This window comes from Durio zibethinus, chromosome 14 (genome assembly GCF_047325235.1).
Source record: "Durio zibethinus cultivar Kanyao isolate XHJ-2024 chromosome 14, ASM4732523v1, whole genome shotgun sequence".
Lineage (NCBI taxonomy): Eukaryota > Viridiplantae > Streptophyta > Magnoliopsida > Malvales > Malvaceae > Durio > Durio zibethinus.
In genome coordinates, this window is record NC_143175.1 from 6,842,958 (window position 1) to 6,860,295 (window position 17,338).

General features: G+C 27.5%; 2 protein-coding genes across 6 annotated transcripts; both read right to left on the reverse strand.

The window, feature by feature from the left end:
• Nucleotides 1-6,545: 6,545 nt before the first annotated feature.
• LOC111294228 (ABC transporter I family member 6, chloroplastic-like) lies at nucleotides 6,546-10,519 on the reverse strand. 4 transcript variants are annotated; one of them, XM_022887464.2, is made up of 7 exons: nucleotides 10,066-10,517; nucleotides 9,911-9,961; nucleotides 9,200-9,421; nucleotides 8,830-8,952; nucleotides 7,781-7,957; nucleotides 6,939-7,042; nucleotides 6,546-6,856 (listed from the first exon to the last, which is right to left on the reverse strand). In XM_022887464.2, the coding sequence occupies exons 1-6, from the start codon at nucleotides 10,375-10,377 to the stop codon at nucleotides 6,956-6,958; spliced, it is 972 nt and encodes a 323-aa protein (XP_022743199.2). In that variant the 5' UTR covers nucleotides 10,378-10,517; the 3' UTR covers nucleotides 6,546-6,856; nucleotides 6,939-6,955. The 4 variants fall into 4 exon arrangements, with proteins under 4 accessions (XP_022743199.2, XP_089599498.1, XP_089599497.1 ...); XM_022887466.2 differs by having other exon boundaries at nucleotides 6,642-6,864; XM_089743372.1 differs by having other exon boundaries at nucleotides 6,546-7,042; nucleotides 9,200-9,367; nucleotides 10,066-10,519.
• Nucleotides 10,520-10,727: 208 nt separating this feature from the next.
• LOC111294227 (uncharacterized) lies at nucleotides 10,728-15,922 on the reverse strand. Of its 2 annotated transcripts, none has more exons than XM_022887462.2 (5): nucleotides 15,787-15,922; nucleotides 15,507-15,630; nucleotides 15,254-15,411; nucleotides 11,771-12,135; nucleotides 10,728-11,698 (listed from the first exon to the last, which is right to left on the reverse strand). In XM_022887462.2, the coding sequence occupies exons 1-5, from the start codon at nucleotides 15,794-15,796 to the stop codon at nucleotides 11,030-11,032; spliced, it is 1,326 nt and encodes a 441-aa protein (XP_022743197.2). In that variant the 5' UTR covers nucleotides 15,797-15,922; the 3' UTR covers nucleotides 10,728-11,029. The 2 variants fall into 2 exon arrangements, with proteins under 2 accessions (XP_022743197.2, XP_089599496.1); XM_089743370.1 differs by having other exon boundaries at nucleotides 15,254-15,433; nucleotides 15,787-15,905.
• Between the last annotated feature and the right edge of the window lie 1,416 nt (nucleotides 15,923-17,338).

Here is a 17,338-nt window from a genome sequence, read left to right on the forward strand (position 1 = left end):
TCATTTGAGATGATTTCTTTAAAAAGATTTGCAGATTGGTCCTCTCATCCTCAAACCTAGCTCAATTTGCCCTAATTTTAACTTTAAATACCTTATTTCACAACACACACCAATCATCATCAATTACACATCGATTCCTAATTACCAATTTTCTTTATAATTCTCACAATTTCTCTTTGTGTTTAGAAGTTCGCTTTGCCTCCCACCGCTACTACTAAGGGTGAAAAAAAATCCAAAAATTGATTTAATGTTGTAGTATTCAATTCAGATTGGATTAATTTTTTTATTTGATTTTTAGATCAAATTTAAATATTAAATGTATATATTAAGTATGAATTAAATTTTAGATTGAAAAATAAAAAATAAAAAAAATCAAATTAAACTATATATTTTTATTAATTTTTATATATATTTTAGATTTTTATAAAATAAAAATAATAATTTTATATCAAAATTTACTTAAATATATTAAAATTTTATATTAAAATAATATATAAAAATTAAAAATCGATAAACTAAATTAAACTGATGAAATTTGATTCAATTCGATTTAAATCAAATGAAAATTTAATTTAAATTCAGATCGAATTTTAATTTTTTATAATATTATATAATATTTAAAAAAATTGAACTAAATTCAATTCGATTTGAACCATTATCACCTCTAGCTACCACTAATCTCTATATAATTAGTAGCCACGTCAATAGTCTCAAAAAACCCACCTCTAGTTCATGCAAAACTCATTATTATTTTGCCAAATCTAACCTGAAGTACTGGTCGGCACTACCGGTTGTTGATAGGGAAGGTGACACCTAGTTCTTTTAAATGGGTTGAAGCAGCTTCTTATAAAGTTCCAGGCAAGTGCCTAAGTTCATCATGATCATAGGATCATCAGTAGATTCAGTGTGCCTTTTGAATTGATTTCAGAGAATGTCCAACATTTCCAAACAAAAGCTTCAGGATTATTGGAAAAGTTTGGAATTTATAAGCACAAATCATCGCCATACCGGTCACGGTACAATGGAAAAGTGAAAAAACTAACAATAATGTTAAAGCCATTTTGAGTATGACATCAGACACTTACTGGATTGGCATGATAAGTTGGCACAACACTTTGGACATGCCGAGCTTCAATTTGAACACCCATTAATTGGAGGTACACCATTTTCCTTGATTTATGTCTTGCCAGTCAAACTCGAGGTAGACAGGGTTTGGAATCTTAAGTCAGGAAAGAAGATTGGATCAGTACGAGGAATTTAATGGCTTGGATGAAAAACGACTGCGAGCCTTGTATCATATACAAGATATCATAGAAAGTTAGCTTGAACTTTCGACAAAAAGTGAAGAATTGGAACATAAAAGAAGGAGATTACATGCTTAAAAATGCTCATAGAGGTCCCTCTTGAACCAAGCAGAAAGTTAAGGCTGAACTGGGAAGGCTCGTATATCATGAAGAAGATTTTTAATGGTTGGACTGCAAAATTAGCTTATTTGGGTGCAGTAACGAGATCACTGAACCTGTCAACCTGGACAGATTGAAGAGGTACTTTGTCTGAATTCTCGTTAAACAGAAAATCCAAAAGGATAGTTTAAGCAAAAAATTAAGGAATGGATTGCAAGGTTGAAAACCAGAAATTGTGATCTTGGAAAAAAAAAAGGATCAATGATAAAATAAATAACGAAAAAAAGGAGAAATGAATAAAAGGGTCATTGCCAACCAGCCAGCACCACTGCCGGTTCAACAACGAGAAGGTTTCGATCAACTATAGATCCGCCCTGTTAAGTTCCAACCAACGTTTTGATTTTGCTTTAGTGATTCTTTATTTGTAAAATTTAATTGTTTAAATAGTCCAATTAAGGAAAGGAGGAAACTTTGCATTCTAGATATATTTCATTTTAACATGGAAATTTGCCCTTTTTTATTCATTGCACTTAGAAATGATTGAACTACAAATTGATGGGTTTAAAGCAAAATCAAAAGTAAACTAAAAGGGTAGCATTATCACTTCCTACAAATAATGAAATGCCTACTCCTAAATTCTTAATTCTAAAAAAAAAAAAAAAACAAAACAAAGGAAAATTTCTCGCAAAACTAAAATTATTTTTCTTCTGCAAAGGAAATAAACTAAAAACCGTCAATTTCCCATCCTCCTCCTAGTCTCTTCACTGTAAATCTTAGCCGATGAAACTTACATAGAATTATTTAGGTAAAATTTATAAAAAAAATTCAAAAAAAAATTTAATAAAAATTTTAATAAAAATTTAAAATCAATAGATAAATAAAGTTTAATGTAAAAATTAATAATATATAAAAAAATTATTAAAAATATTAATTATAATTTAAATTTGATCGATACTTATTTAACAATAAAAATTTTATCAATATTTTTACTAAAAATATATATTTAAAAAATATATCAAAATTTATTAATTTTTAAAAAAATATTTTACGTATATAATCCGCTCTACGTGGTTAGATATTTACCTATGCAAGAATCTTTCCTGACCTTATCAAACCTTAAAAAGTCCTATCCATAAATACTACTGGCACAAGTCAATAGAGAGTTTCAACTCTTAGCTAAGGGTGTTAGATGATACGGGAAAGATGAAATATATTTTATAAAATATTATAATTTAAAATATTTTTTAATTTTTATTATGGTATTATTTATCAATAAAATGATATTTTAAATAGAAAATAAATTTTTTAAAAAATTAAAATTAAGGTTAAAAATTCAAAATATATTTTTTAAATTACACATCATTTAAAAAATTAAGTAAAAATTTCTATATTGATTTAAAAAAATTAAAGAAAAACTCCATATTATTGTAAAATATTATGTAAAAATTTTCATATCATTTTAAAAGATGGATTTAGTAATCTATTCAAAAATTTATTTTCCATCCAAAGAATCTAATTTGAATTTTTTTTTGGTTAAAAACTTTATATTCATATAAAATAAAAACATAATTTAAAACATTTTTATTTTTATTTTCTATAAAACATATTTTGCAAAATATATTAAAAAAAGAAAAATTAAATATATTTAATATTTAAAAAATAAATTTTTTGGATAGTAAATAATATATTATGATTTATGAGTACAATAATATTTTAATACAAATTATTTTTTTTTTTTAAAATGTATTGAATTTTTAAGAAAAGGAGTTTGAAAATTTTAACTTTATTTTAAGTTTTGAATATTTATTTACTAATTAAAACAAAAAAAAATCTAACTAATAGGTTATATTACAACAAAAAATAAAAAAATATATTTTTAAATTTAATATTTTTATAAAATATGTATAAAATATATAAAATTTTAAGATAATTTTATCCTTAATCCTTACTACTTAAGTGTCAACTAACATTATCACATAATACCAATTTAAAGTCAATTTAGACGGTTTCATATAAAGAAGAATCAAAGTAGGATAATTTTGAATAATTGAATATTTAATTAAAATTTTTTAAAAATTAAAAATCAAAATAAAATTTAGATTAAGAGACTATAAATTCTATTAACCTTAACATTTAATGCTAAACATTAACAAATGTGAGTATTTGTTTAAAATTGCATTGATTTTTTTAAGAAATTCGTTTGCCTCTGTTTGAAGAGGGAAAATAGGTTGGCCTTTTAAATTAACAAAGAAATGTGAAAATTATTTTCCTTTTCTTGGACCTAATATAAATTTCGTAGAGATAAAAACTCGTTCTTGTTTCATTTTTAGCAAATCCAAGAATAATTCCGAATTAATTTTTTTTTCTATCTTAATTCTTTTATTTTTCGTCGATAACCCATGTCTTCCTTCAATTTCATTCTTCATTTCTTTTTTCTTTAAATTTTCACAACATTTTTGTACTCCAAAGACCCAAAAATTACCAGAACTTTGAATTTGCTTCCACCATTTTCAACCCTCTTTCAACCCCTTCTTTTCTTTCAATATGCATCATCATCTTTATATTAGCTATTGTAATGTTCACTAAATTTTGCGTCATTGAATAATTCTGGCTAAAATAATTAAAAAATTGTTTAACTTTATTAATTTACTTAAATAAACTTTTATATTTTTATATCACCTAAATAAATTCTTAAAATTTAATTTTCATTTAAATAAACTCTTAATCCTTAGATTATATCTAAATAAGCCTTTAATTTTTTAATTTATATATAAATAAGTCCTTAATATGTATCAATCTTTTATTTGAAGTAAGAATTTATATGGATACAAATAAAAAAAAATAAGGATTGATTTGGATATAGTAAAAATATATGAGCTTATTTTTTAAAAAATTAAATAGTTTAAGGGCATTTTAGTATTTTAGCCAATAATTTTCACACACGTATACTCTCATCTTTCTCTATAAGCCCACCCACGAGTCACTCCCAACTCTTTTCCTTTTCCGTCACAAATAACCACATTGTAAACAATCTTCGTTTTTCTTCATTTTATTTTGTAGAAGAGAATCAAGGCTTAGGCTTTTTCATATAATATATAAATATTCTTTCATTTTATTTTGCAGGTACCATGTTAGTGCTACCATTAAACATGAGGTTTGATTTTTTTTCAAAATTTCATTGTGATTATTTGAATATCCATGTTTGAAAAAAGTATCCGTAACTTTCATTTTTTAAAGGCTTTAGATTATTCTTCCCTGCAATTGATGCTAAATTTATCCTCCAACTAACCATTCTCTTCATAGGCAAGAATCTATGTTTTTTTTTTTTTTTTTTTAATTTTATTGGCTGGTGTTTGATTTCAACTTTGATTTAAGATAATTCAATTTCGAGAAAAATGATAGATTTTTAATAGTAACCAAAATTTTTGAATAAAAAATTTATCTTTTCTTGAGATATTTTAAGATTTAGAAGGAAAAAATTACATTATTTTTAAATTTGATTTAAATAAAAAAATTATAAAATAATCATTACTATTTTAAAAAATATGTTTGAAAGTAACTATAAATTAGTTGTAAGTTTCTGCTACTAAATTTTTTTTATATTACAATTAATGATGTTTGACATAAAAAACGTCTTAAATAATTTTGTTCAATTTTTTTTATGATTGTTTAAAGATTTTTTAGTCAAAAATACCTTAAATAATCCTTTAAAAAATTGACTAACATTATTTAAAGTATTTTTTACTAAAAATATCATAAATAATCCTTAAAAAAAATCTTATAAGTAATCTTAAAAAATAAATGTTAGAAGGAGTAGAAAAACCTATAATCTTATACTCAATAATCATATACTTTAATCGATTGAACTATTCTGATTTTTTTATATTTTATTTTTTAAATCTTATAAATAATAAAAGAGATTATTTAATCTTCTCATATTTTTTAAATGATATTTATTTAAGATATTTTTAAACAAAAAATATCTTAAATAATTTTTAAAAAAAATAAAAAAAATTATTTTAAACATTTTTCAATAAAAACACTTTAAATAATTTCTAATATTTTTTTATTGATGATATTTTATAAATAAAAACAAAAATCAAATAAAATATTTATTTTTTTTTGTTAAAAGTATCATTTATCATTTGAGTATTTATTATTAATAAAAAATTAAAAAATTATGATTATTTGAGTATTTATCTTTATGAAAAATTAAAAAATTATGATGATTTAAAAATCAAAATTAAAACATTTTAAAAATATAAAAAAATAACTAAATTCAAAGTCTGTAAATTCTAAAAAAATTAAATTTTGAAAAAAAAATTTTAAAAATTAAAAAAAAAAAAAAGAGAAGAACTCAAGGAGAGAAAAAGGAAGAGACAACTAAGGGATAAGAAGGTGATGATCGGGTACGATCGGTCGATCTACATCAAATCAAGGTCTATCTACCTTGGACCAAGCAATTCAGTGTCGATCTGGTTGGAAACATCTATCTACCTGATCTATAACAAATCAATCCCAATCCGCACAACCAGATCGACGTCTATCTACCCGATTCAGGATAGATTAATCCCTATCCACCTTGTGCCGGTTGATGGACTGTCAACCCCTCCCCTCCCCTCTATTCTCTTCCCCTTCGTTTCCTCTTTATCCCTAATTTTATTCTCCTGATTTTTTTTTCACGTTCTTCCATTTTATCGTTTTTTAATAAAAAAATGATATAATATTTTTACCACATGTCATAATTTAATTAAATATTCTTTCCACATGGACTACTTGACTAATAATTATAAATTTTTAATTAAAAGGGCCAAAGGTGTGATATAAATAAAGTTTGAATAACCGATTGCAGATTTTAATGAAGTACCGATAAATTAATTATAATTTACTTAAAAGATAAATGTTACAAATATTTTATAAATTATTACTAATAATTAGTTATAAATTGATTATTTTGATAATTTATAGAAAATGAGATTTGATTATTATCATGAAATACCAACCACAATAGTTGTAAGATCACCACTCCGCATGAATCTTAAAAATGACAAAACTGTTTACAGTCATTCAAAACTACAATTTTCAGATTATGACAACTAGAAACAGGGCAATGGAATTGTAACTCCAATTGGACTTTAATCATTTCTGTGAAACTATCACTTTAATCAAATAATCAGATTACAAAAATGGATCACACTTGGTAAAGCATTGAATAATGGATATGGTCAATAATAATCATATAGTAACAAATTCTGAGATCACCGAGTGCGAAAAGGGGGGACAACCCTCAAGTTCACATGCCAAAGCAAAAGGTTAACTATGAAACAAAAACCCTTTAATGCACCATTGCCGGCACCTAAGGGGTCCATGCTCCCTTAGGATGACGGTGGAATCTGATTGACTATAGAGATCTTCTAGCATCAATTCCGTCCGATTCACGACGTAAAACACCTCTGAAAAACTAAGCTAAATGGCTTTAACAACTGTATCGCGAGTTTGACTTGAATCAAACAGTAATATTAACAGACAGTGTACCAATTAATTATTGTAAGCTATGCAGCAGAAATTGCAGTATAGCCTTTCTCCTCAAGGACTTCAGCTAAGGAGCTATCTCCTGTCTTTATGATTCTTCCATCCTCCTGAAAATCTCAAATTAAAACATATTCTGAATGGGAACAAAGACATTTTTTTTATCATAGGACAACAAATTCCTTAAGTAATATGCCAAATAGACAGGCACTAGAATACTGTAGAGAACAGAAGATGAAATCTGAAATATATAAAAGTTAGAAATGGTGACTAAAAAAACAGCAAAGAACAAAGGATATTAGGACATCCAGAAATCTGGTTAAAGCAAAAAAAGCAATGAACTCTGTTAAGCTGAGCAAAACAAAGTACTCACTTTGTTTTGTTTGATACTGCTTCAAAATGCTCCTAATGCCTAATTAAAGCTTACAAAGATGATTAATGGTACATAACCTATAAATCAAAACCAGATAGACTAATCCATTAGGACATACTTTATTAACAGCAATTAGAAACAGAAGAGAAAGGTGGAACCATGAAACATAAGTTAACTTGCTGATCCCTTGAAATCATGAATGTGGACCAATGTACACATAGTTTATAGTTCAGCCAAGATCTCTGTTGCTTACTATTAGTTAGTTACTGCATGTTAGAGTCCAATATCTTTCTAAAACTTTAAAGGATGTCAAAAAGGACCAACCATACATGTGACCAGGAAAAGGGCTTTATGATTCAATTGGGGGGGGGTTTCCCAGGGTGAAGCTACATTCTCTATTTTTCCACGGAAAAGGAAATTAATAATGCACAGAATATCCACATGATCAATGTTTTGAAAATTTTAAATGACTCACCATAATATGGATGCATGTTGGTTTTATAACCTCCAACAGCCGTCGATAATGCGTGATCATCAAAACGGAGTTCTTTGGAGTCAAAAGTCCATTCACTGCTTTTGCTACATCTCGAAGGGCGTCAACATCTAAGCCAGAATCAATTTCATCTAGCATAGCCAAGTCTGCCCCAAGAACCTATAACATTATAGAAGTTAATATAGAGATGAGAAAAAAAATTAATTTTCTTAGCTTCTATGCATTGATAAAACCCACAAAGCAAACACTCTCAACCCCCACCTTTCCCCACTTCTTCTAATAAACCAAAAATATTTAGAAAAAAAAAATGCAAGTCAAAAGAAAGATCATAATCAAGTTACAGCTCATCCCATTTTAAAATACGGTATTTAAAAATTTCTCAGACTGAGCATCAAACGATGACTGGAGAAGCCAAATACAGATCATCTTGATTAAAATGCATGTCAACTAAATGCAGTCCCATAAGAAACTTAAAACCACATTTTCTGTTGAAGCACTAAATGTTGAATTTTTTTTCCCTCCAATTACAATTTATGACTATGCCAATTTTTTGTTCCCCCACTGACTAGCAGCTTGGGAATTCCTATATATGACTCTTAGAAACAAATAAAAATCATAAAGAAATTAGAAGTCCTTTTTTTTTTTTTTGAGAAATTAGGGACCACAAAATTTGAAGATTCGAACTGAAGGATAGAATGTTCCCTAGATTTCATGATTATAACCCACTATCTCTCTCTTAGGGGAGAGGGGCAGCATGTACTTGAACAGGGCATGTTGTCTATCACAAGAGGTTGGTGACCACTGATCCAAAAGGAGTTAGCCTATATTCTATGTTCTTGGTATGTAAACATCAATGACATGTAAGCTGCGAGCAAAAATTCTAAGTTCTAACAATAACTGCCTTTGCAACTAGCAAATGAAGACAAAGACACCTTTCCATTGATTGACATAAAGATATTCTATTAGAAAATACATGAAATACACAAAACTATTCCACAATGAATTACCGAGAAGAATTTATATCAAATTACCGCAAGCTGCAAAATCTCATTGCGCTTCCTTTCGCCACCACTAAACCCTTCATTGACATTTCTGTTAAGGAAGTCAGTCTTCATGTTCACAAGATCGAGTTTAGGATATATGTAAGCATAAAACTGCAAGAGTAAAATGACGTAAATATTATAATCAATAACAAAATGAGCATGACTATTGTGCTTTCCTTATACTTAAGAGCTTCTAAATTAGAAGAGATAACCACATAGAAGTAGCCTAGCCATAGCAAATTTTGATCTTTTTATAAAAAATATTATTATTGTTTAAAGAGGGAGAAGATGAGGAAGATCTAAACAATGCACTAGCAAGTTCTTTCATAAGAGATGATGTGGAGAGCAGTTCATATACCTCAAGTGGACCAAGCTCTGGCTCACCAAGTTTTTTCCTTCGAGCATTATAAGCCATTTGCAAAAAGTCAATATTATTCACACCCGGGATCTCAACTGGGGTCTGGAAACTCATAAAAAGTCCGGCAAGAGACCTTTCCTCTGGCTCCATGTCAAGCAAATTCTCTCCCTTAAACACAACACTACCCCCAGTCACCTCATAATCAGGGTGCCCAACAAGAACCTACAATACATAAGTTTTACCAAGACCTTCCAATAAACAATTCATAAAACAGTCTGATTTCACCAAACTATCTCGACCAATTTAAACGAATATAAGTAGAATTAGTTTTTAAGAAGACATAATTTAATTTAATGAACAAAAGGCACGCTTTTAGATAGATTTGGCAATCTTAAATACAATACGAAAACAATAAAAAGCAACCCAACCATACAAAAAAGATACAAAAGCAACAAAATTTAAAATATTAGCAAAATCCAAATATGGGTTTGGTAAAAACCAAAATATATGTTTTATGTTCGGCGTGTTGACACAATTTTCGTGTTTTACATTAAATGTACACACACAAGAATACAAGAATTATAAGTCTATTTTTATATATCAATTTGCGGTGTTTTTAAATTCCAACAACAGTATTCCATATTAGTAAATATTTACACAAGATAAGGAAAAAGATTAAAATTTAAATACATGTGCAAAAAAAATACAAACCTTAGAAAACGTACTCTTCCCAGAGCCATTCTTCCCCATTATAGCATGAATCTAATCAACATAAACAAACCATTTTTTTTTTTAAATTCTGGGTCTAATATAAGAAACTTCATTCATACGAATTAAAGTATTAGGGAACAAATTAATATGTTGACCTCTCCATGGTGAACAACGAGGTCGACGCCTTTGAGGATTTCCTGTTTGGTTTCAGCAATCACGGCAGTTAAACCTTTGACTTCGAGAAGAGGGGTCTTCGAATCGCCAAGACCGTTGGTAGAGGTGGGAGATTCGACGGCGGATAAAGAAGCGGCGACGGGCCTGGGAGACGGCACGTGAGTAGAGCGGAGACAGGAAGAGAGAATAAGAGGGAAAGGAAAAAACAGAGAAGAGGAAGGCAAAGGTTTTGGGGTAAGGGTCGGAAGAGAAGGGAGTGGTGGTGAAGCAGTGCACTGAATTTGGCAAGCCATTGGCAGATATAAAATTATTGTTTCCTTTTCGTTTTCCTTCTATTTGATTTTGTTTTTAAAGAGAGAAAGAAGCCGGTGGATTTGGATATGGGCTTGGACTTTTCCAATGACGAGGATTTACTCTTGTCCCGCGGTGATTGTAGCTGCTACAACTCGGATTTCTACCGCTTAGACTTCTAATAATAACTTTGGTGACTAGATTTGTAATCTACCATTTATCTTTTCGTTTTTGGGTATTTATAACCTATCATGTAATTATGCAATCCTGATTCATAGTCTAAAATACCCAAAAATACCCACATATATATATAAATCAAAGGCCCCCGAAAATGAAACAAATTAAACAAAAATTAACAAAGAAACAGTGAAAATATTACAAATAGAATATTAGTTCAAATGGCATCATCAAACAATATTCACATACAATAAGTAGTCGCCTGACCAATACAATTCCTTCCACATCTTAGCAGTGCGTACAAATAAATTAAAGCAGTTGAACATAATAAATTACCATTTGTAGCCACCAAGATCGAAGGTTTCACAGTAGACCTTCTTGACCTTTGAGTCCCGGGAAATTATCACCCAAACGAGCACACAGAAAAGAGAAGAAAAGGAAAACAAAAGAAAAGGAATATTATGTAATTTGTTGGCTTTAAATCTTTCCTTTTATAGAAGAGATGAAGTCTTTCATTCTAAACCATTCTCCCTCAACGGTCTTCTCCTCCTCCTCAGCAACCTTGGCCTTGGTCTCATACTCTGGCCATTGCTTTCCCAGTGCTTCCAGCTCCATTTTCAAATCCTTGGAAATTCTAAAAATTTGCTTCTGCTCAGCCAAGATATTCTCCTTATTCTTTTGTGCCTCATCAACTTGCTCATGGAGGGCAGCAATTTTTTGCTCCACCTGTTTCACCTCTGCCTTGGCCTCTTTGAATTTGATTAAACTACGCTCCAGATCACGGGTAAGGGTCAGCTTGACAGATTCCTTCTCAGTAAGGAGATTTCTGTCCTGCACTGCTTTTGCTGCTCGGTCTGGTAGTTCTTTAAAGTTTTCCTCCATGGCCAACAACTCATTTTTTTGCTCGATTGTAAGGGTAGAGGAACAATCAAAACTAGATAGGATCTTGAATGCTTGATTAAGTGGATAAAATTCCTCTGAATCATAAAAATTAGCAGGGGCCATATTCAAGGCTTCCTCTATTTTGGCCAGAGCTTCCTTTGCTTCTTCTTGAGAAGGCACAGTGTTAGAGCGTGCAAGCTCAGACTCTAAGCTAGTAAAGAATGTGTCCATATCTTCCCCACTAGAGTCTTCAGGTTCAATGGTCTGAAATGGAGGAAAAGAAAGTAATAATCGAGATACATATATGCGTAAATATTAACAACATGGATGATTTACCTCACTCTGGGAAGCAGTTGGCAAGTTTTGGTTGCTAGAATTTGCCTTATCTTGCCCTGGAGGAGATAGAACAGCAGGAGCTGCAAGAATAGCTGGTGAAGGAGTTGTGGTTTCTTCTGGTTTTGTTCCTAACGTTTTCTGGTTGTCTATGGCTGCCTTGCACTTGAGTTTGTCGGAATCAGCTTCAACCATAAATTCGTGTGACCCCCAATAAATAGTCCTATTCCTATCAGTGGAAATATCGGCTTCAATTAAGCATGCATCATCCACGAGGTAGCCTCTTTTAGGGTCGTGCAAGTCTCTGAGAGGTAAGAATGAAGTGAAGCCCCAATCATTCTCCCTGGCGTTAAACTCATGCTGAGTGTCTGCCAAAAGCAGGAGTGTCAGTAAATACTAACCACTTTGAGTTGATAATAAAATTCTAAGAAAGAAAAAGGCATGGATAATTTATTTGGCATGTGGTAATTGCCCGTTTTGACCGTGCCAAAGCCTCAAAAAGAAACCCAGCCTTCATGCATTTACCAGTTACCACCTAAGCCAGGGCCTAGGGGCACATAAAAAATATATATTCATCCCCAAACAGGAAGTACAAAATGGCCAAAATAGAATAAGATAGGAACCATTAGCCAAGGAATACGAATTACAAAAGCAAAAAGAAGTTGAACAAAGAATGAAAAGAAATTTAATCAGGAAAACCTAGTAATGCAAAATGAGAAAAAACAGGACACAGCACAGAATGGCTCCTCTTTCCAAAATTAGAAGACGCGCATATTCATTACAACGATATATGATCAAAGTAAAAAGGCCTCAAGTAAAGTAATGTACTATAAAGCCCATATTTAATATAAGATCAAGGGAAACATACTGTGGAAGACAAACAACAGGCAAAATATTTTTTTCCCCTTAGTGAAACCTTTCATTTCTAGTTTTCTAGCTATCCGTATCTATATATATACTACGATCATGTCTTATATATAAGATTATTGATAGGATAAAATGATAATTATTTTATATTATATTTGATTTATATCTAAAGAGAAATATATGAATTGTAAGAAGAATTAATATCCTCATGGCATAGAATTATTCAATCCTCCCTAAATGGAAAAGATTATTTTTAATTTATATAATTAAACTTACATATTCAATTGTACCCTTAAAAATTATATTAGTAATTTAAATTATATAAACTTTGAGGAAAGATAATTTTGACAAATAAATAAATGATTTTATCTTAATCTTTATATACATCAAACACAAAATAAGATGATATCATTTAATCTAATCCTATTCATAATATTATCTTATCATATTTTATCATAATCTTATATACCAAACATGACTTATATGTAAAAGTTTCAATTGAGTGGATAGGCACATAGAGTAGAATTTGAGTTAGATCATTTCAGATCATGTCATTTTGGATTTGAATCTTTTGAATTTGACACTCATTATTTAAGTTTAGGTAATTGGTTTTGGGTTATTTCGAGTCCAAATTATTAAGTTTTAAAATTAAATTTATTTAATTTTGAGTTAGGCTTCGAGTTGTTTGATTTCAATTATTTTATAATCATGTTTTATTTGAATTCAAATCATTTCACTTTTGAGTTAGATGGATTTGAATTATTAATTTTTTTTTTCAAAACAAGTTTGAGTTTGAGTTTGGGCAAATTGTAGGGGTTTTTCAAATTCAGTTCAGTTTTGATAGCTCTAACCGTATGTAAATGTGGATTAAAGGTTGTGAAACTTAAAAAAAAAAAAAAAAAAAAAAAAAAAAAAAAAAAAAAAAAAAAAACCTAAACTATCTTTTGCTTTCATTCAAATTTAAACTATGTCCATTTTTATATCATTGGAAATAAAATTTATAATATTTTATTTATTCATAGAGGTTTTATCCTCAATAATAGGGATGGCAATAAATTCGATCCATTTATGTTGAATTCGAATTGTTATAAATGGATAATAACAGATTTAATAAAAGTTTATTATCTGTGACGAATTAAAGCGGACAAGAATAATATATCATAAATATTCAATATCCGAATCTGTTTAAATTTTAATAAATAATAATAAATATCTGAATTTATTACTCATTCATATATATATAATATATAAAATTTTATACTTGTAGAAAGTTTTGGATTTTAAAAAATAATTTTATTTATTATTAATTAAAAATGAATTTGAATTTTAAATTAAATTTTTATTTATTTTATATTTTAATAAAAAAATTAAATAAATATATATTTTGATGCATTCAAATATTTAAATGGATAGTACTTATTTAATTGAATTCAATTTGAATAATGATATTAAACTTAAATGGATATTTAAACGGATTCAAATATTATAAATATTAAATAGATTCAGATATGAATATCTCAAACATAATAAGATATCAATTCCGTTACCATTTCTACTCAATAAATAGCATCCAAAAATTAAAAGTTATTAAAAACACATATAAAAAGTAATTAACTTAAAAATTAGTAAATCTCATTAAATAATTAGTTAAAAGATTTTAACTAAAAATATCTCTCCTATTATTTCAATTGGATGTTGCAAAATAATATTCATTTTCCAAAACAAAAACAATTTTTCAATATTATATTTGTTGAAATACTAAAATAGTACTTGGTTTTGGAAAACAAAGATAGTTTCTATTTTTATTTTATTGAAACATGAAAAGTAAAAGTAAATATGTATTTGGTAATGAAAAATAAAAATATATTTAAAAAAAAAAGAATGAAAATAGAGTCAAATATGAAAACAAAAAAAAAATTAATTATGAAAATAAAAAATTTTTACTTATGTTTCTACTTATGTTTTGAACATTAAGAAGTTGATTGATACTTGAATATTTTTTAAAGTTATTGTTAATAAAGGAGTAGATCAACTTACTCTGCTGTAAATTATTTTAGTCTTATATTTTTTTTAATAGTTGATTTTAATAAATTTAAAAAATTAGAGAAACAAGATAAAAAAAATTTTAATTTCATTTTTTGGATCCATTAAAATCAATGATTAAAAAAAAATATAATTTGTTTTAGTGTAAATTGATTCCTCTCCGTTAATAAATATATATTATATATTTATAATTAAATATCATTAATAATAATTATTTCCGTAATTACTAAGTTTTCTTTCGTATTTTTATAAAACAATTTTTTATTTCATTCACCCAATATATTTTCTAGAAAACGAAAGATAAAAAACAAAAACTATTTTTAAAAAATAAAAAAATAAAACAAAAAAAATATTTTCAACGAAATAGAGTCTAATTTTTGTTTTTACAACTTTTAAAGATAATATTTTAAAATCAAGAACAAAATACCTCATCCCTAAAACTTTGTACCATTTGAAAAATGGACATTGAATTTGGAATGGATAGAGTAATAGATTTCGAAATCTATAGAATGCTCATTTTTTGAGTCAAGAAGAAGTAAGATCATGAGAATATATTTAAGTGGTAGAGTAAAATACCTTTTGCAATCGAACTTTTACGATCAATTTGGTTGACGACAGCTAATCTGAACTGCGCATATCTACTCCATCCGTAAGTCAAAGTTGCTGAATCCGCAACATCTACATAAATTGATAAACAATCCACACGGTTCCCTTTGGGAAAGATAAGAAGTCGCCTGTCAAAATATAATTGCACATCTAATCATTGATAGATAAAAAAAAAAAAAAAAAGGAAAGTAAAATATAACCAACAAAAGAAGATCAAAATTACCATCGAGTGTCACCGACATCGAAATTTTTGGAGTAGAGCTTCTCGTCGGCAATACTCGAGAAATTCTCGATCCTCCATGTCAATTTCCTCGGTTGTCGATTAATATCCATAGACTGACTATCCACTGCACTTGAAAAAGTTTAAAAAGAAAAAGTTAATTCAAAGGCTTAGTTTTCTTTCCATTAACAAGGAAAATGGAAAGGCAAAAGAAAATGGAGCATTAACAAAGGAGGTAAAACGGAGGACAAGGATTAAAAGGTGAAGCTATGTATATGGATACCTTTATCCATTAGCAGATGATCTGTGCTAATAAAAGATGCTATCTAAGTCTTCTCTGACTTGGATATTTCTTGGTCTTTTCTTTCTTTCTTTCTTTTTTTAAAGCATGTTGCTTAAAACTACTTAGCCTTTAAGCTAACTTTTTTTGACTTTTTGCTTTTAAATCGTGTATTAAATTCAGCGATGATAATTTAAAATACATTTAATAACACAACAAGGATAAAAAGTAAATGAAGAGAATATAAATTAAAAGTTTAATAAAAATAAAATATATATTTCATATTTTTTTATTAATATAAATTATAATATATAATTTTTATATAAAATATCATATCAGTATATAAATTATTAATATTTTACATAATATAAATTATTAATATTTTACATAATATAAATTATTAAATTATTAAATTTAATTAAAATATTAGAAGCTTTGAAAAAAAAAAACAAAAGAAAATAACGAGAGGAGAAAATAGCAAAATATGAAAGAGCCTTTTTTTTTTTTGGCCAAGAAGATATGAAAGGGCAATAATAATTCCTTTTATTCCATCAAAATAAGTACCATAAAAATGCTTTAAAAAATGAGTAATTTTCTATTCATTGATATAAAAATTTTAAACTCAGAAAAAAAAATTAAAGAGTTGACAAATATTTTTTTTATGGAATTATAAGTATAAGTTATAAATTACAATCGACTATGATATTAATATATAAATTATTTTTTGAATAATCAAACAAATAAATTAATAAATTAGAATATAACTAAACAAATTTAACATAAAATTGAATCAAATTTACATATAGTACAACTTAAACTTAGGACTTCATAGTTTTAAGGCTTCCTCCTTTCTACTAAGGGGATGTTTAGTTAAAAAATGATAGTAAAAAAAAATGTATAATTCCTAAATTGTGTGATTCATAGGTTTTGTTAACTTAGGGGATGTAAAATTTTTATGTTTAATTCATAAGAATATAAGATTAATTAATAAAGTTTTTTGTTATATTATATTCGATAATAAGTAAATAACATATGATATTTATAATACTAACACGTGAATAATACATGACACATGAATAATGTGTTATTTTTGTTGAAACTAAATAATTCTGATAAATAATTTTTTATATTTTAAACAAATATAATTTTACAATTCTAATTATTTTTCTAACGTTATTTGGCTTTATGGTAAAGTCGACATGAGGATTGAAAGAAGATGGTAATCCCCTTTCTCTCGAGGGTTCCAATGGCTCTATTCTTAGAATAAATTTTGTGTAATAATATTAAGTAAATGTATTTAAATTTTATATGTCATAATTTAAGTAAAATATTTTATAATTTTTTTTTCATATTTTCAATAAAAATTGTATTTTTATCTTAGAAGTGTTGATTTTTTTTATATAAAAATTATATTTTTTTATCTTAAAAACATCATTTTTATTACATTTTGAATTTTTTTTTTTCATATCTTCAACAAATTATGCATTTTTATCTTATAAACATCGCCTTCTCAACAAAAAATGCATTTTTTTATTTTAAAAAACGTCACTTTTGT